The sequence below is a fragment of the Carassius auratus genome, chromosome 39 (assembly GCF_003368295.1).
Source record: "Carassius auratus strain Wakin chromosome 39, ASM336829v1, whole genome shotgun sequence".
NCBI classification, from domain to species: domain Eukaryota; kingdom Metazoa; phylum Chordata; class Actinopteri; order Cypriniformes; family Cyprinidae; genus Carassius; species Carassius auratus.
In genome coordinates, this window is record NC_039281.1 from 3,848,815 (window position 1) to 3,870,212 (window position 21,398).

General features: G+C 36.3%; 1 protein-coding gene across 4 annotated transcripts in view; it reads left to right on the top strand.

The window, feature by feature from the left end:
• Positions 1-14,634, top strand: part of LOC113057713 (probable E3 ubiquitin-protein ligase MID2) — a 150,570-nt gene extending 135,936 nt beyond the window's left edge. For all 4 annotated transcript variants that reach the window (XM_026225208.1, XM_026225210.1, XM_026225209.1 and 1 more), the window contains 3 exons: positions 4,030-4,191; positions 11,240-11,447; positions 11,803-14,634. In XM_026225208.1, the coding sequence (XP_026080993.1) occupies positions 4,030-4,191; positions 11,240-11,447; positions 11,803-12,205 (773 nt within the window). In that variant the 3' untranslated portion in view covers positions 12,206-14,634. The remainder of the gene's footprint in view (positions 1-4,029; positions 4,192-11,239; positions 11,448-11,802) is intronic.
• The last annotated feature ends 6,764 nt before the right edge of the window (positions 14,635-21,398 follow it).

The following is a 21,398-nucleotide window of genomic DNA, read 5'->3' on the forward strand; positions in this document are numbered from 1 at the left end:
AGACCCTATTGTGATCATCTGACTCTGTGTGTCTGTTTTCCAACATAACTCTTGTTCATTTGATAATGTGTGTCCAAACAAAACACTAGCTCAATGTGCTGTGCAACCTTGAAAACGCCAACAAATCTTATATGTAGACAAACCCACGCTGAGAATGGTGAAATTGTGTTTGTGTCAGCTATTGTATGTAATATCATTTATTCAGAATTAAAGGGATATTCTCTTTTTTTTTTTCTGTGGAACGCAAAAGATATTTTGAGAAAAGTTTTTTTTCCTCCAAAATTGCTTGGTCCTGTAACTCCTGTCCTTATGTTCTGTTTATATTTAGTCTTTTTCTGTGTTCATTTTATATTATTTATTTGATCTCATTTATTTTCAGTGATACGTGTTAATAATTTTGAAGCTCATGTGAATTGGTTTTAATGAAGAAACTGCACTCCAGACACATAAAAAAATTATCTAAAAAAATATTGTAAGGACAAATGTTGATTTACAAAAATATCTTAAACCTCTATATTTGAGGTCAAACTACTATGTTAAGAAGGCAGACTCAAACTGTTTTAGTTTCTACATAGTTTGTTCGTTCTACTGTTATACAAAACTAAATCTTCCCTGTCCAATGTTGGAATGACATTCAGCTGTTTTCTTAAGGTTTATGATTTAGAATGGATGTAAATCTACTCTTAAGGTTTATCAGTTTTTACCCAGATATTGAACAAATTCCTGGATGTGTTCTAGCTGTGCATGATATAACAGTAGCAATAATACTAATGAAATAATACCTTTTTATCTTTTTCTATATTAGTATTATATTACCATTTTTATTGTCTAGTAACTTTTTGGGGTAAAAAAAAAAAACTGTAAGAACACGAGGAAGTGCTATATTTTGAATATAGTCATAGCTGAAGGGAATGTAGACACTAGCAACTATTTCTAGCCCTCTCAAATAGAAGCGGGGGGAAAAAGAAAAGCTGGCCCTCTGGTGGAGCACAGCCTTGTGCAATGGTTTCCTGTCAAAAGGTACTGATGACCTGCCTGGTGCTCAGAGCAGTTCACCTGTCTCTTAAATGTTTCTTCACTTGAAGTCTGTCACAAGCATGTTCTCATTCGCATGGACAACATGACAGCCATGGCGTTCATAATTCATCGAGGTGGTCCCCACTCTCGCCCTCTTCTCATGCTCTCGATGACCCTGTAGACGTGTCTGTTGAGCTGTCCTTCAATCGCAGGGCGGACATATGTCGAGGAACAGGGCAAACGCAGCATTCTGACATTGATAGGTTGAAAGTGGAGAGAAATTATTTATTGATTAGATTTTTGTTGGACATGAGGTTATTAAACACATAGAGCAGAATGTGTCTGCTTATTAATCAAAATCAACTATAGATCGGAAGGTATTACAAGCATTCAATGATTGTTTTAAGTGAATAAGTAAAAACATTAATAGTTAAATATATTTTCAAGTGTAGATTTATGCTAATTGTACTTCTAATTATATTTTAGAATGTAGCCTATTTTTGTAAGCATTATATATGGTTTGTTTTTAGCGTAGAACCTTGTTTATCCTAATTTAATGCTTTATATTGAGCAGAGGATGACGTTAAATCCATTTACGAGATACATATCTGAGGAAAAATGTACTGTTGGTCGGCACCACCTAGTGTGAGGTGTGAATTAGCAGAAGACAAACAATCGTTTCACGTTTGGTGTGAAACCACCGTTTTGCCTCACTTTTTCATATCGCGCTCAGTGTGGAAATGCCTTAAGGCTTCAGTATTTGAGGTGTATGCTGTCCACAGCGTCTCGTTCCCTTCTCAGGTGCTGCATGCTTAGTTGCTCGCTGACGTTGATAATATTTACCCCTTAATTACTGAAAATTGGAACCATTTTTTGATACTCTATGGTATCGAGGCAATTCCATCAGTGCCTAAAAAGTATCAAACTCGATACCCAGCCCTTTTGCTTTCTATTGTTTTATATTCCTTCAAAAACATTTTTAACATTTTCAAACTTTTGAGCAATAATAGTGTATATACAATATAGCACAGCCTCTCGTGCCATATTTCTTAAATACCATGCTTAAAGTTGGACTACAACATTGAAAGTAGTTTTCTAGATGATGCACCCTCTCACAGACATCTGCGACATGCTTACTAGGTCAGTGTTCCTTTCCTGCTTCTATGATTTATCCTCAGCCTTGATAGTAGATATTTCTCATCCTGTATCTGAAGTAAGAAGGTGGATCATGATGCAGCATTTTGCTTTTTAGTGGTTACTGCCAAAGCCAAGGTACCTTAAGATATTCATAAGCTGGGCTTTGGAGAGCTGCCCAAGAATCTGAACGTGAAATGAAGACACAGTCCACAGTGGCCACTTATCAGAAGTGAGACATTATTTCAGTGAATGTAACCGTATGTTTTTGCCGCTGTAGGAAAATTAATTTATGTGGAATCATAACACATGCACATATTTTCCATACTCTTAACATACCAGGATTAATTATTCTTGCTATGTGTCCTATTGGTATTGATGACATCTAAACACATGCACAGTCCTTGAAACATACACACTCAGACACACACAATAGAAGCATCAAAGGATAGTTTGGATTTGCCAACAGTATTGGGAGCAGCCCCGTTCCGGTTGTGTGTTTTAGCTCCCTTTCATCTGCCAACACACACACACTCACTTATGCACCATCCAGGATCCCTATTCACCCTGCCTTCTTTTTAGCCAGTGACACTTAACTTCATCTGCCTCTCTTTGAAGTCGCTCTGTTCTGAATGTCAGGCAACAGCAGAGAATCTACAATGTAAGCAACATGTTGTAGTCTGCTATGCTAATTCCATTCATCAAACAACATCAAATGCCTTTTTTGATATGGACGTGGATCAAATGACTTTCTTACTCATGAAAATATATTAGAGACATGCAGATGTTGGATGAGAATAGTTAATTCTTTATAAGCTTTGTTTTTTCATCCAGTCATCAGATATGATATGGAATTACATTTACTGTATAAGAAGTGTTTTGTGCTCATCTGAATGATGCAGATGTCCATGAGAAAGGGATGTTTTGTGCAGTCTGAAAATGGTTGAATGATAGGGGGTTATTATTATTTTTATTATTATTATTTATTTATTTATTTTTCTTTACATGGCTATTACCAATCTAGAGAGCAGGATGGCAGTTGGCCAAAATTGGTATCAATATAACTGATATAAACGATATTTACTCAAAATTATTTTTAAGCACACTTTGTACACTTTATTATTATTATTATTAATATCATAGGCCCTGGCAGTCATTACATAGAACAAACCGTTTGGATGATGGATGGATGGATGGATGGATGGATTGATTGATTGATTTTCAATTGGTTATTTTATTTTATTTATTTGGTTGTTTTTCAACATCATATCTTTTGGAAATTTTAATAATAAATGTATTATTTATATGTAGAGATGAGGAATAGCCAGTGGATGATATCATTTCCTATTAATATAACTGATATCAAATATATGAATAACATGAATACTCAAAAAAGTATGATATTATCATCATCATCAACATCATCTCTATTGATTATTTTACTATTTAACAGATCTTTTGGAAGTTGTAAATATATTGGCATTAATTATATCTGGAGATCGAGATGGCCAATAGCTGATATAATAATATTATAATTAAGATATAATATGTGGCAATGCCTGTGGCAATGCCTGTGGTTTTAATGGCAGTGCTGATGTTTCCTAAGGACATTCTGGGCAAATGGTGCAACATGAGAATCTGGATTGGGGGGCATCTGTTTGCCTAAGGCAAACACCCGAGTCTCTCTACGAACGTGTGCTATATGTGTTTTCACATCAAACAGAAATAGACATGCCTTGAATAATGAACTTCATTCTTTTTTAAATCACACTGTGTTTATTGCACTGTTAATGTGTACTGTCACAGTCCTGCCTAAGAATGATTGAAACTACGCTGAATCTGTGATTAATGTTGTGCTCTGTCTCTCTTACCTTGCAGGTCTGTATAACTCTGTAGATAGCTGGATGATCGTGCCCAATATCAAGCAGAATCACTACACAGTCCACGGCCTGCAGAGCGGCACCCGTTACATTTTCTTCGTCAAGGCTATCAACCAGGCAGGCAGCAGAAACAGCGAACCTGCTCGCCTCAAAACCAACAGTAAGTCCAGTCCTCATGAGCTGTGCTATGGATCTATAAACCTTATGGTAGTCATCAATCGATATGGTTTTTCCAATAGCTGATGCCAGCATCTTGACAGCAGTATGCAGTATATTCCCAAAATGAACATTTATTTTACACAACATTTACTCAACATTCCCTTCAATGATATAGAGTGCTGCAGAGATGATATATTCCAGAAGTTTGCATCACCCTGGCTCCCACAAGTAGAAGCCAGTAGGATTTTTCCACTAGCCTTTGAATTCTTTCTTCACATTTTGTTCATCAAGATAATGTTGTGAGTTTTGAAGCCTAAATGCATTTGCCATTTGAATTGTTTGAATTCTGAGTACAATTTTTATGTTGCAGGTCAAATTGACCCTGTTTTTTTTATATATACAATTTACTAAAATCCACACTTGAAAACAAACAAAATAGTAAACTTTTACATATTGCAAATATTAGAAAATAGCGTATTTCAAATGTGCTTTCATGAAGATCAAGCAGTACAGAAGTTAGATTCCCAGTGGAATTACTGTGCTTAATTCAACTGACAAATGCATTAATGTAAATACCTTCAGAGGCTAATTTAGAAAAAAAATTTCCTTGTCACCATCATAAATGTAATAAAAATTTTGCACACATATATGCACATTAAGTTTTTTTTTAATTAAGTCACTTGTTAGCAGTTATCTTTTTCAAGACATGTACAGTAAAAGCTTAAACAAAATCACCAATGTGGTATTACTAGTGTTTTTTTTTATGTTGCAAAACAAAACTGAACATATCTTGAGCTTGTTTTAACCACAGACCATGTTTCAGGCACTTAACCAAATTTAAAAAAAATACTGACTTCAGGACAGCAGAATTAAAAGTACAAAATTGCTAACTGTTTCCAGGTTTAAGGACCGGTCCTGGCTGCAGCACTCTATTTACTCCCAAAATGAAGATTTGTTTTACACTAATTCACTCAGAAATATTTGTAAACGGAAAATATGCCATGAACCCCAACTATTATTGGATATTGGTAGGGAAATGTAGGGCTTGGTGTGAATAATCTCAAATTATCATCAGGTTATCCGAATGATAAATCAAGCCAAACGCACCAGTCTGCACCTCTTAGGTCTAATATCCAGAGTCCTAGTAGATATGGTGCTCATACATCAGTGTAAATGCAGCAGCTCTGTCATACTCTACTGCTCAATAACTTCTGCGTTCCATCTGTGACAGGCATCTGAGCATGCAAATAATGAGAACCATCAGTTGGTTTGGTGTCAAATCGCTGTGTGTGTGGGAGAGAGAGAGATAGAGAGGTCTGGGGAAGCCCGGGTCCCTCACCTAAGCTGTCTCAATCAAGATAAAGCGCACCAGCTGACAGCATTCAAATGGGTTATTGCATCAGAGTCTCTCTGCGGCCTTGTGGAGGAGTTTGAGAGAGAAATACAGGGATCTCTGGAGGAAACGGCAAGCGTTCCTCTCTCGCTCATTTGTCTGTCACAGTCTGTTTCCTGTGCTTTCCCATGCTTCCTCGAGCTTCTGTGAGAATACGGCAGTAGTATCTCTCTCACTTTCCATCACTCGCCCCCACCTGTCTTTTTTGTTACGGTAATAATGCTGTTTTTGGACAGCAGTGCCATTAAATGCAATTTTCTCCCAGACACACAGAGCTCCAGTGTTTTAGCTGTATTGTGCTGTGAAAGCCTGTCCTACAAAAATTTATTGAGTGTAAATACAGTATGTTGCTGTAAGTTTACTTATATGTAGACTCAATTTGTAAACTCTTTCAAAAGTTTTTGTGTTGTTTTTTAAGACACCAAGAAAGAAGGACTAGTAATTACCTCTAATGTTGCATATAAGATTGTAATATTATCTAAACATCTAATATTGTGAACTATTATTTTAATTTAAAATAACTGTTTCTGTTTTCTATTCTAATGTATTTTATTCCTGTGGTGATAAAGCTGATTTTTTTTTTTTGTGGCGTTACTCATGATCCTTCAGAAATCATTCAAATATGATGATTTGCTGCTCAAATAATATTTATTTTCATTATTTGAAACAGTTGTGCTGCTTCACTGTTTTGTGAAAATCGTTTTTTTTTTTCTCAGGATTCTTTGGATTGAAAAGATTTTAAATAGAAATATTTTGCTACATTCTCAATGTCTTTAATGTCACTTCTGGTCAATTTAATGTGTCCTTGATGAATAATAGAATTAATTAATACTTTTTTTTATTATTTCAGAAAGTACTAAATCCAAACCTTTGAACAGTAGTGTATGTGTTGCAATGCTGCTATTGGGAAAAAGTATGTAGAGATTAAACACTACTGTTTTTCTTAGTGCTTTGGGAAACATAGCTATAGGAATAAAAGATCTATAACTTTCTCTCTTTGAGCAACAGTAGCATCAGCATTCAGTGTAGGGAATCTAAGGCTGCTTTATATAGTATTCATCAGAGAGGACATTTTAACCCTTGCATAGTCAAACAATGCACTGTCATTTGCCACAGCTGTGGTTTCTGCCCATCTGAGCATATAAAACAGGAAGCTGGTTTTGGGCCAATTCTCTGTTTTACTTTTTCTCCAGCAAACACATATTTGCCATGTCTACTCGACCGTGAAAGTCCAGACACTTCCCCCGTCTCAAGAGAAATGCTATTTAGAGACTTTTACATAATCACTTCTTGTTTGATTCAGGAATCCAGAGTGAGAGCGTGCTCTACCCCCGGTCGAATCCTAGAGCTCTCGCTTTATCATCTACGATTAATTTCTCATTAACCTTTGAGTGGTGACTATATATTTACATTTACATTTATCCATTTAGCAAATGCTTTTATCCAAAGCGACTTACAGTTGAGGAATACAATAAGCAATGTATCATTAGATGGAAATAAACACGTGCCAGTTGTACAAGGTTTCAGTTATCATTCAAAATAGTAAAAAGCTAGGACAGGAGGATAATAAGAAAAGAGACAAAGTTAAGGCATATCATTTTTTTTATTTTCTATTTATTTTTATTTTTTGATTGGAGGAAAATAGATGCTCAGATTGATAAACCTACAGTACCTATAATCTGCAAAGGCAGAGAAGATGTAGAAGCGATTGTGTCACAGGCCCTCTCTTTGGCTCTTTGGCCCCCATACATTTCACTTTTAGCCTCAAATGCCACATCCTTCATGTTTGATGTAATTACCTAAAATTAATGAGACAAATGAGCTGTGGGGTTTGGGGTATGTCTTGAATCTTATATAAGAAATATCAAGTAGCACATCTCACCAAACACATTGTTTCAAAGCAGCTTTACAGAAAATAATTATGTTAATGTTTATAATATCTTAATATCTTCATGAGTTTAAGTCACATTAAGAAGATTTAAGCTAGCTGATGATAGTGTACATTTTGTATGTATATATATATATATATATATATATATATATATATATATATATATATATATATATATATATATATATATATATATATATATATATATACATATCAAAGAAGAAGACATCAAATGGCTCTTTGTAGGTTGTGCTGAAATCAAAGTTTGGTTTCTCCAGCTGAACTTTAGATGATATAATACGTTCAAAAGGCATTGCTGAGATCCACAATAGAGACGGCAGCAGGGGTCTGAGCATAAACTCAAGTCTAGACAGTCATCCGTACACATCAAGCCAAATCACTGCCTTTCATTCCCACTGATCTATCTTTTATTCCTCAAATGGATCATCTTTCTTCTTGTGTTCTCTCTTCTGCTTTGGCTGCATTGTTAATCATAGTATATCATTAATCAACATTGATTGATCTTTATTTGAGCATTCGCCTCCTTTGGTCTCCAGCCATTCTGATGATTTTTTATTATTTTTTTTTGTAGTGTTCATCATTCGTCTTTAAATATGGTATCACCCAGCTGAAACAGAATAAATATCTTTATTGATTATAAAGTGGCCCAAAATAGTATTGGGACAATTAAGCTACAGTTTCTTTGGTTATTTTAAAGATGGGTATCAAAGCACAATTTTTTTAGATTCTACAGCATAAATAGAAATAGTTTTCAAAAAAAAAGACAAAGAGTATTTGCAACTCTCTACTGCCTGACAAACTTTAGTTCAACATGTTCATAGTTAATGTGAGGAATTACAAGTCAGAACTGACTTCACCCTAAAATCTAAAAATAATTCAATGCATGTCCAAATGTATGAATTCGGTGCCATTCTTCCATTTGTGTTGTTTAAATGAAATGGCCAGATAACTTCTGAGGCCTCTGTATTAAGCAGCTTGACATTGATGGATAATTGCTCCATTTTGACTGTCATTCCATTCAGTGTTCAAATGTCTTGTGACCTTCTAAGCATAAAAGATTGTATTTTCCGTGGGAATCCATGCAATTGTGAATTTCATGTGAGGGCAAAGTATTTTCACACAGAATTTGCAACAATTCTAGCTGGTCAAAAATTCACCACATTGACCAGCAGAGAGCTTGGTTTGAAAATCCCTTCTTTGTGAGCTGTGCTTCATACATTGCTACACTACTGAAAATAAATTATTTTGCCCACAAAAATTTTACCATAATTCTAGAGCTCCAAAAGGTAGATTAAACTTAGACTAAAGGTGTATAAATACCTACAGTTTACAGCCAAAGGTTTGTAGTTCACAGCATATAGAACTGTAATTATTTTGTGATGTAGGTTTGAGCCTCATTTGCTGGATCTTTTAAGAAAAATTTTAAATTTTTATAATTGCTTTATTCATAATGAGACATAATATGTGACAGCTCAAGTTTTTCTGGCTTACTAGGTTTAATGTCGCATTTACTTTGCCCTGTGAAGGTAGAATTTTGAATGACAGCAGCACTAAATAAGCCTGTCTGTTTGTGTATGTGTAGAGTCACACTGTGTTCCTATAGGAGGTCTCTCCTGTTTAATCAGCACTGTCATGGCTGGTGACCGCACATAAAGCCAATATGAGCAAAATCACATGACAAGCAGCCCCAAGGGCAGCCATGTTTACTTGTTGTTAAAAGATCTCAGAATAATATTTACTCATCCTGCACAGTGTAGACATCACTCAAGCTGTCAGCGGTCGGCACTCTCCTGCAGAATGAACACTAAAGCAACCCAATCCAAGAACAGTTCCAAGCAATCCGTGTGACCTCACTGCACATCTTAAAGAAAAAAATACCCTAGATTGTGTGTGTGTGTTCAGAGATATATATATACAGATGCTGGTCATATAATTAGAATATCATCAAAAAGGTGAAATAAATCAACTTTTTGATGGTATTCTAATTATATGACTATAATTTAGATATTCTAAATTATTCTTGAAGCACTGACTCCAGCTGCAGTCCACTCTTTGTGAATCTCCCCCACATTTTTGTATGGGTTTTGTGAAACAAAAAACATCTGACCAACTTTCATTTTCCAACAGGGCTTGGCACCTGCACACAGTGCCAAAGCTACCAGTACCTGGTTTAAGTACCATGGTTCCCTGTTCTTAATTTGCCAGCAAACTCGCCTGACCTTAACCCCATAGAAAATCTATGGTGTATTGTGAAGAGGAAGATGCGATATGTCAGACCCAACAATGCAGAAGAGCTGAGAGCCACTATCAGAGCAACCTGGGCTCTCATAACACCTGAGCAGTGCAACAGACTGATCGACTCCATGCCACGCTGCATTGCTGCAGTAATTCAGGCAAAAGGAGCCCCAACTAAGTATTGAGTGTTTTACATGCTCAATACTGTTCATGTTCATAATTTTCAGTTGGCCAAGATTTCTAAAAACCCTTTCTTTGTATTGGTCTTGAGTAATATTCAAATTTTCTGAGATACTGAATTTGGGATTTTCCTTAGTTGTCAGTTATAATCATCAAAATGAAAAGAAATAAACATTTGAAATATATCAGTCTGTGTGTAATGAATGAATATAATGTACAAGTTTCACTTTTTGAATGGAATTAGTGAAATAAATAAACTTTTTGATGATATTCTAATTATATGACCAGCACCTGTGTATATATATATATATATATTTCTTGTAGTTAAGTGTATAAATGTATGGATTTTAAGTTCCTTTTTTTTATGAAAATGGCACAATAAAGACCTTTATTCTGACACCTGCACTGCACAGACATGCCATTTTACTCCTTTTTGTCTTAAACGGTTCATCAGATTTATACCAGCGGGCAATAAGCATTTCATGGGATTCTCGCTTTTAGCCTGGTGTGTGTGTGTGTGTACATCTGCATCGCTTTTCCCAGTGCCCTCAAAACACATGCTTGTAAAATGGCATGACTGCACGAGTGTTGAGAACGGCTGTGCTCGCAGCGATAAGCAGTTCAAAGACAAGAGCGTGTTAATGGAATTGGTTTCCAGCAGTACATTGCCAGAACCTTTCATATCTGGGCACAGTAAACCTCACTCTGGATTGAGATGATTGGTTTGTGGGCAGGGACGGAGCGCAGCTGATTGTTTTCCTGTATTGTCAGTCATTAAGCTGGGGATGGAAAGATTTAGACGTGCCAGAGTTAAATGTCAGGTCTGTGGGGTCACTTCTGCTTTTCAAGAAATCTTCACCTTGGAATTATAAGGTTCTATCTGCAATTTTTGTCAAAATTGAGTTATTCACATATTCTTATTCTGCGACAACTTATCTACATTATGTGAAGTTTTTTTTTTTACATTTTGGGACTGATATATGAAAGAGACTTGTTCCCCATATCACTATATTGAATGCAACAACTTTGAAGCTCAATATCTCAAAACTGCTCAGAATGCAGACAGACCCTTGTAATTCCAAGGTGGCAAAATGTAACTCAAATCATAAATGTAGCAGACTTCTCTCTGTCTTTAACTATTACACAAATACACACTGTGCCTTTTATCACAACCACTCATCTCCTAATTAACCAGATGTGCACAATCTGACATTTAACAAATTGCACAAATTCCAACAGACCAGTGAGGGTTACCAAACTCATTCCCCACCGGCTCTTATTACATGTCCCTGATGTATCTCACCCATCTCTGTCCTCTTTGCTCCTCAGGTCAGCCTTTCAAACTGGACCCCAAAACAGCCCACAAGAAGCTGCGCCTCTCCAATGATTGTCTGACCATGGAGAAGGATGAAAGTTCCCTGAAGAAGAGTCATACTCCAGAACGCTTCAGCGGAACCGGATCATACGGTGCCGCTGGCAACGTCTTCATTGACAGTGGCTGCCATTATTGGGAGGTTTTACTGGGAGCCTCCACATGGTAAGAGATTTCAGATTTTCAGACTTGGATCTGTTATGTTAATAGGCAATTGTCAGAAGTGTATAATAGTTAAAAGAGAACAGTGTGTGTGTGTGTTTTACATCATGCTTGTTTTATTATAAATTTAACAATTTTTTTGTTGTTGTTATTATTTGGTAATATTCGTGACTTGTCATTATTTGGGGTCATTTTGGTTTGAGATATTGCTACTGATCACTAACTGCCAACTTCAATTGAGTTTTTAACTAAAACGTTTTATATAATGAACTAATAAGTTGTTAAAACAGTTTTTTAGTCCTTTGGTCATGTCTTATCTCACCTGCTTTCCAATGGCGACATTTCTAATCTATTTCAGGTACGCTCTTGGTGTGGCTTACAAGTCAGCACCCAAAAACGAATGGAGCGGTAAAAACTCCTCATCTTGGGTTTTCACACGGTGCAACAACAACTTCCTGGTGCGGTACAACAACAAGGAGTCGATCGTGGAGGCGTCGCTACAGCTGCGCAGGGTCGGGGTGCTGCTGGACTACGACAACAACGCCCTGTCCTTCTACGACGCCATGAACTCGCAGCACATTTACACTTTTGACGTTTCCTTCCTGCTTCCAGTGGCTCCCACCTTCATGATCTGGAACAAGTCATTGATGATCATGTCAGGGCTGCCCGTGCCTGACTTCGTGGACTGTAGCGAGCAGCAAGAAGGCATCTGCCGCCAACAGGATTCGCCCTATGTGTCCGGAGTGAAAAGCTGCCACTGAGGCTTCATAGGAGTTGTTCCCTTACCCTTCTTATTTTCCTGGTTTTATAACTGGGGTGAAGTTTAATCTTTAGTTGTTTCTGATAGTTCTGCGTGTTTAGCGAGTGGATTAAGAGCTCTCAGATTTAAACAGCTGAAATGGGGGAAATTGTAAATTATTTATGACTAAACATTTGCTTTTTTGTCAGTTTTAATGTATCCCTAAAAGCACTTTTAGAGTTGAATTTGTTGCCCCTGTGTGTAAAAAAAAAAAAAGACTTGCTAACTTGGGACAGGGTTGGACTTCTTTTTGGACCGAATATAATGGATTATGTTAGGATGACAATTTGGTGTTTCTAATAAGGGTTACATTTATTATCTGATGGGTCTATAACACAGTTTTCATATTCAGGGAGAAAAGATGATTCTTTGGATTAAAATAAGTCTGAAGATGATGGCATGATATGTATTTCCTCTGTGATTTGTTCTCACTATCTCAGTTTCTGGTTTAGTTTTTTTGTGAACAGCATGAGGCACAAGTTCTCCAGGTGTTTTTAACATGTATCTTTAATAGTTGATATATAATGTATCACAAAATCCCATGGAGGTGTTCGTCCAATGAAACTCCATCGATGACTGTAATTCAAGACTATAGTCCATATTTATCAGTTCCATCCATTGAAAATTATTTGAAATATGGACAAAACATCAGTTTATAATTCAAATGTGCTTCCAAAGCAAATACAGTGTAGTAGTTTTATTTTCTTAACGGCTGTATTGAAACTTACATGATCTTCTGCAGTGTGACGTTCAGGGCTAAAATAAGGACACCCAGTCTTGGGATGAAGACAATCACTTGTACTAATGCAGGCAAAAAAAATAAAAATAAATCAAGTGTGTAGCAAGAGATCTTTGCAATAGCATGCTGAACCTGAGATACTTCTCCAAAGCGTGGTTTGTATCCATTCGGTTCAATGTAAATATCCAGATTGGGAAGTATTCGTACTACTGACGCCACTGGTTTTACTTTGTATCGGTGGGGTTTCCTCTTTGCTCTGCTGAATGTACATGATTTGCTTTGGTTCCTTTTATATCTTTCTGATTGAAAGCACAGAGCATTTGACCATTATATTCTCTTTTCAAGCACAGCAAGTATGTGAATCCTCCTGTTACATCTTGAGAGGTTAGGACCTTTACACTTATCTCCAGCTCGTAAAATAGTTATGTTTTCTGAGAAGATCAGGTTGGGTTTACCTCCCTTCTGACTGTTTTTCCTGCATCCTTCATTTCACCATCGGTCAATGTAATTGAAGCTAGTGTCAAGCCACATGCTATCACAGATGTCAGACTGTTTTTCCACCATGAACCTTTACTCATGACTGAAGGATACATTGATCATGTAGTACTGTAGAGCAATAATGAACTTAGTTTGTTAGCATTTATAATGATTTCTGGCCAATTGCACAAAGTTCTTGAGTCTCAATACTATTTCCACTTGATCATTTTGGTCTTTGATCCAATTTGTCTTGGTCTTGGGCAATAAATACTTATATGAATGCCATAATGAGACACTTTTTAGACTGATGGAGCTTTTTTTAATGAGTTCTACTCTGCTAAAAGTGCAATAGTATGGGTGAAGTGTGACACAGCAATGTCAAATCATTGTCGGTGTGTTTCCTGTATGAACAAACCCTGAGATGTCCACTATTGCACTGTCTTTCTGTTTCAGTTCATTCAGTCACACTGTTGTCAGTTCTGTTGTAGCTGGCATGTGTCTTGGTCTCACATTCGGACAGTCTTGAGTGCAACTTTGCATGCTAAAAAGAGTAAGATGTATTGCAGAAAGTATTCAACATTTCCATTAAACAATAGTAATATCCATAGGCAAATCTCGAGGAATTGTTTTGAGGTTTTCTTTTTTCAGGTCACTATATTCATGCTCATTTTCAGGCTTTTAAGAAGTAAGAGTGAGAAGCTTGAAAGCAGAACTCATGAGTCAATCTCTGATCTAGTTTGATCGACATGATCTATTTGTTCAAGTGCATGACGATCGGCCCAGCTTGAAGTATTTCATGTGATATTCTCTGCTGTTTTATATAAACATTTTTTAAGAGAAATCTCCAGGAAATATATAATGGCATATCAGGTTTCCAGTTAGCTGTGCTTTTCTTTACATTTATGACTGATGAAGTAATTACATTTCTGTTTGAATGAAAGAACCGAATCCTCTTCTTTGATATTTCTGTCTTTATTATGTGCTCAAGCAGCCGTGTGTTCATCAACATAATGCTCCTGTTTCAATAGATATAACTTAGCAAAAAAGAATGTAAATCATAGGAGGAAATATATATTATATAAAAATTGTATAATATACAAAAAAGTATATATATGAACTATTGTTATTTATGTGAGTCCAAATAAAAGTCTGATCCGAAATGTTTGTTTTGTTCCATCATTGTCCTGTTTTCCAGAACATTGTGTTGTAGGAGGAGGTTAGTAATGCCAACTGAATATACCCATAAGGTTTTGAGCAAAAGCGCTTAGGAGGAGCCCTGCTGCACTGGCAGGGCACTCAGTGCCCACAGTCATGAAATAGGGCATTGCTTATGTTCCTCAGCTGCTATATCTGGCACAAGGGAGGGTTCCACACTCAGGATGTATGACAAAAAGGTCAGCGTAACAAGCTTTTGCAGTTATAAGCAGTAAGGATGTTTACATACCATTGCAAAAAGCAACAAATTAATAATAATAAACTTGCTTTCAAAAAGGTATTTCATTAGTATTTTAAGTTTCAAAATACTATATATGCATTGTGGAAGATGGACTTTCGTCTTACTGTCAGCAGGTCTTGGTTACCATGGAAACCATGGAATTAACCATGGATATTCCTCAAAACATCAGATATATCTGCTTAAGTAAATTCAATTGTAGTCTTGTGTTTTAACCTCAGAAGGCAATAGAAAGACCACAAATCCATTGTACAATTTCAAGATTAAAGGTTTGTCCCATTACCCACACGTTTACGGTCTTGTCGAGAGTGCATGTATGCAACTGGAAGTAGTTTAAGACTGTCTAAGGTCAGAAAATAAAAACAGTTCCTTTAATGCACCCATACTCTATAACTGCTTAGGAACAGTACTTGAGGCTAAGCATATCCCATCATTAATTATGTTAAGGAATCATGTGCCCCAAAAGAGAAAGACATTAAGGAAAACTTTATAAAATGTATCAGTTAATTAGAAGCACCACAGTTACTAAATCGTGTCCTCTATTACGTTCATAACAGAGGTTATTTTTGTCTATATTTTTATTTTTATTTTTTTTTTGATGTGCAAAGAATTAAACATCAAAAAGTGTAAATAAAGCTCTGTTAAAACCTTTCTGTCCACTTGAATACTTGAGACAAATACGAGGAATACATCATGTATGTAGACAAGTGGTAAAAAGACATTAAGTGACTTTGAGTACTTTTTATTTTTTAATTGTTACATTTATTCAAATCAAAAGCTTAAATATGTGACATCATATATTGTTCCCCGTATTTTACGTAATTTAAGTGTGAATTTAAGGAGAACTAACTTCATAAATCTGAGGCTACTATATTATTTCAGATACATTTGGAATGTGAACAAGCATTATTCCAGAAACATTTGAAAAAGCATTTTCATTTCAAAACACTCTCCGTCCTCATTAACGTTTTCAAAGTTTCTTGTCCACACTGACACATTTTACTGCGCATGCATAAAATGTCATAAATACTCAATGAGGTGATAACGAGTGACCAGACTTGATAAACTCCTCATGCTATTCCTCTGAAACTAGCAAAATATCACTCCTGGTGTGTCCTAGTTGCATTCAAAATCAACGTACCATTTATATACACATACAAGGTAAATCTTTAACAATGCTGTCGAAGTGAACAGCACATAACAGGCAATCATCATTTTGAAATATCTCTATTTTCACAGTCAACGCTACGATGCAAAAAACACTGTTTGCGAATGTATCCACTTGTGAGAGCCTCTTCAAAAACTTCAGTTTCACCACTGTGAAGGGACGTCGAAAATGTATTGACATTGCCTGAAGTTCGTCTTGAAACAAAGCTCGATGCCAAGCTTTACAGTAAATGTCAAATTATTGAAGTTTGCTGTGAGAACATTTCTAGCATCATTTGTTTATGCTTTTTGATTCCGGTACTTTGTAATTGAATGCAATGTAATCCATGCAGTAAGAGAGACTTTAGTTAACAAATACGTTTTTGGGCAATACAAGGTCATATGATGTGGGCAATAAAGCAGGATAACATAAGGCTATATGTTTATGAATGATTTTATATTCAGAAGAGAGTACTTTGAAATGGCTTGTTCTGGTATCATGAATATGACAGTTACTCTAAAGGTTTCAGAGAAGTGAAACTTACCTTTTAACTAAAGCTGCTGCTTGAGGTCATGTGACTGTGCCTCAGTATCTCATCACTGCTCTCAGTTCAGTCCCACACAGTGGAGGCAGTGATTACAGCTCTCTGCGGTAATGACTCTTATCACAGACTCCATGTGTGAGCGTGGAAATCAGACCCAACTTGAAGAGCTCATCCCACTGCCTGCTCTTCTCCACAACACAAGACCTTAAATTGCTTAAAAAGACTACAGATTGAAATATTCAGTATCTTCGACAGTGAATGCATCAGTACGTCAGCAGAAAAGATTCAGATGTGGGAATGAAAGCTTGTGGCATGTGCCAGATCGTGGTGATGAATATGTGATTTGTTAAGCTGGCTGTAAGCAGCGCAGGCTTAGCTTCACATTGATCGAGGGATAGATCTCAGGTTAATCTTGCACTGTGTTCATTGAGGCATTACTTTTTTTGTGTGTGTAGGCTTTATTCCTTTTCTTTGAATAGTCAAAGATGTCTTGTTTAGTCTGGAAGTAAAATTATGTTTTCTGAGAGATGCAAAACCTGGCTAACCCTTGCAGCATAGAGTATGCAGAGGTGTATAAAGTGTTTATAAAATGATCTTCAGAGATGGCGATGAATAAAATGCATTGATTTTTTGTGTTGACTGATGAGAAATCTCATCAAAAGGACAAATGACCACTGTTGTGTCCAAATGCAATGAATATCACTGAATCCACGAAGTGGATGTCGTTGATTACAAACGTTCAGCTAGGACACTAATTTGATTGATTAGTACAATAAAGAAAGATTTGTCATGATGACCACCTTGCACATCTTCTTGAAAAACGTAATGAACATTTACCTTTGAAATGTAAGTGAGTAAAAGTATTAATTTCTAGTAGATCCTACCTGATGTAAATGTAAAATTCCGAATTTTTTCCTAATGTATGGTTTCCAAACTGCTGTAAGAATGCAACCCCAGTGTATTTTTTATAACAATATTAAAAGTATATTTGGAGGAGATGGGGGGCATTTTAAAGTTTGCTAATTATTTTTTGGTCATCAAAATTAACACGTTATTTGTCAGGGGTGAATGCAGGAAGAAAGATGAAAGATGAATAACGTTCCAAGACAAAGTTTAATAAGTGCTATTCCAACAAGCAGGCAGACAGGCAGAAGCAAAATGTTATAGTTGGGGGTCGTTTGCATCAAAAAGTTAGAAAAACTTGCTTCACACACTGCTAATCAGACGTTCTGTCAGGCTCAGACTCCATACATAATGTATTCTACAGTGATGCTGTTCTCTATGTCTGTATAGAGAGATGTAGAAGCAGACATGGACTAATGGAAAATGTAGAGAGCACTTTGAACCAGATAATAATTTCATGAGAGTTGTAAATCTGAGGTTCCTCTTACATCTAAATCTCTGCGATACTTGTCAATCAAGCCCTTCAATGAGTCTTGTACCAGATTGGCCAGTAGCTAAATATAACATTAATTCCCACTTAGCTTCATCACCTAATCTGCAGTTAAACACCCTCTAATTGCCATCTTAATTACACAAGTAATTAGAGGACCCAGAAAAACTTGTTTTACATTTGTCACCTTGTCTCTTAATATGATGTAAAACAGCTGATTAAGTTCTGCCTGAAAGTGTTTAAGCATCACTCTTATATGTCACAGTGGCACTTTGTCATGATAAATTAATATCACACTTAAGCATTCTAATTACATCAAAAGATCTTTCTGTGACCCTGAAATGATATTTAAATACCTCAGATAAAGAAAAGCACTCCAGTACAGTGTTAGCATGTTGCACAATCCAGCTCACCTGGCCCTGCACTCTCTAAAGTCTCTGTTGAAATCGGGCAGCATTATTCACAGTGTTGTGCTAGTTACTAAGAAATAGTAACTAGTTACAGTTACTAGTTACTTAATTCAAAAAGTAACTCAATTACTTTTATGATTACTTACACCAAAAAGTAATGAATTACTGTTAAAAGTAACTTTTTAGTTACTTTTTTAAAGAACTTTCTTTAATGTTCCCATTAATGCACTTTTAATGCGTTATGGTCTATACAAACAGAAAGTAAACAGAAAGTAGTTTTTAAACTCTATTTTGATTAAGTCAGACCAGCACAAACTGAATATTGTATATCACAAGGATTTCCGAAATAAATAACAAAATACCTGATATTCAGAATCAAAAACTAAAGTGGCTCCTGCATCATAAAGCTGTTGTGTTGAGCCCTTAAAATGTTCCTTTCACAGCTTAAGTATGAAAACTATCAACAATGGACAACATAACACAAAACATTTTGAAATAAATAAATGAAAGCAATCTGAATTATTCAGAATCAATTTCGAGAAACATACATAGATACATACATACATCCCATGATTCAGCTCCGAACTCCCGAACTGACTCAAATGATTCACGCTCTGAACTCCGAACTGACTCAAATAATTCTCGAACCCACTTTGAACTCCAGAACTGATTCAAATGATTTGCGAACCGCTACGATCTCCTGAACTGACTTAAATGTTTCGCCAACCTGGTCCAAACTTCCAAACTGACTCAAATGATTCTCGAACCAGCTAACGAACTCCCAAACTGATTGAAATGATTCGCGAACCCGCTCCGAATTGATTCAAATGATTTGCCAACCTGCTCCGAACTCCCGAACTGGTTAAAATGATTCGCGATCCCCAAACTGACTCAAATGATTCGCGATCCCGCTCCGAACTCCCGAACTGACTCAAATGATTCGCGAACCCGCTGCGAACTCCCGAACTGACTAAAATGATTCGCGATCCCGCTCCAAACTCCGAACTGATTCAAATGATTCGCGATCCCCAAACTGACTCAAATGATTCACGAACCCGCTCCGAAATCCCGAATTGACTCAAATGATTCGCGATCCCGCTCCGAATTCCCGAACTGACACAAATGATTCGCGATCCCGCTCCGAACACACGAGAACTCTTTGACCACAGCTGCTGTGCTTCAAAAGCTCTTGCAGCAGCTCAATACTGGTTTTCTCTGAGGTGGTCGGATCACATCAGGATCAGATTGTGGTTATTCTTGCAGATCATGACTTATATCTACTCTTCCTCTCCCTGCAGTTTGGTAATATAAAGATTCCTCCTTCCCACCTGTGGGTTTTATTGTTCTGGGTATGAATTTGGGGTATGAATTTTGCTCCTTGGGTCTCAAAAAAGAAAAAATGTCAATCTCCAAGGTGAACGTTATGACAACACCAGTGTTGTGCTAGTAACTAAGAAATATGCATTACCGTTAAAAGTAACTTTTTAGTTATTTCTTTAATGTTCCCATTAATGTGCTTTTATGTGTTATGGTCTATACAAACACAAAGTAAAACAGAAAGTAATTTTTAAACTCTATTTTGATTAAGCCAGACCAGCACAAACTGAACATTGTATATCACAAGGATTTCTGAAATAAATAACAAAACACCTGAATAATATATTCAGAATAAAAAAAAAAGTGGCTTCTGCATCATAAAAGCTGTTGTGTTGAGCCCTTCCTTTCACTGCTTAAGTATGAAAACTATCCACAATGGACAACATAACACAAAACATTTTGAAATAAATAAATGAAAGCAATCTAAATTAATCAGAATCAATTTTGAGAAACATACATACATTCATATATTACTAATAACGCGTTACTGCCCAACACTGATTATTCATTACATAAAGGTGTTATGCTTGTAGCATTATTCAGAGGTGTGGTGGACTTTACAGGCTGAATGTAATGAGCAGTAAAACCCATCAGGCTCTGGCTGATGGCTCATGAACACCTGTCCTGCGGCAGCTGCATCTACCTGATGACTCTCTGACATCTTCATAACATCCCCAAAACAGCCCACTTTAGTCCCATCTGCTCCACTGATAACTGTAGCACCTTCAACAACTCCCACACCCTCCATATTACCAGCTGCTACACAATATGAGAGAACTTTAAGGAAAGAATTAAATCAGATATGCAAAAAATGTGCTTAAAGGAGCAGTTCACCTAAGAATGAAACTTCTGTCATCATTTATTATTGTCAATACAATGAAAGATAAAACAGCAGAATGAGCAACATCAGTGTTAATATTGATGGCAAGATTAATAGCCAAATTAAAATCCAGAAAATAATGTAATTCTAGTTTGAAATGTTTGAAAATCTATTGCTGAGTATATACTTGAATAAAGTCATTTATTTATCCATCCATCCGTCATCTATTAATTAATAAAAACACTGGATGCATGCTGGTCATTTGTAGCTAACCCCACAAAAAAATAAAAAAAACTTCTGAGATTGAAATTACAAACTGTATGTGAAGATATAATGTTCTTTTTAGCGATAGCATATGGCAGGATGTTTTGAATACACAGTAAAAAGTGAAGACATTTGCAAGAACGTCTCCAGCTGGAGACAGACCACTGAAAATGGGGACCATCTCTAGAAAAAAAGGGACAACTGGTCACCCTATTAAATAGTCATTAGCATTAGCATGCATCACTGTTCACATGAAATCAAGACAAAGCTATTTTTTGCTTGCGCATTCAAGCTTTACTGCAGTGAATATTAAAAATGGACAGCCTTTTTTAATACAGTTGCCAGATGACCTATTTTTTTCAATTTATATATTATTGATCACACTTTCTCAGAATATATTAATGTTATATTTTTCCAATCAGCATGCACAAGAAAATGTTTGTTATTTGGAGGTAAGGAGGAGCATCAGAGGAGTACCACCTGTCTTTTAGAAATAGCACACTGGGCTGGAGGCATGGCACCCAGCCTACT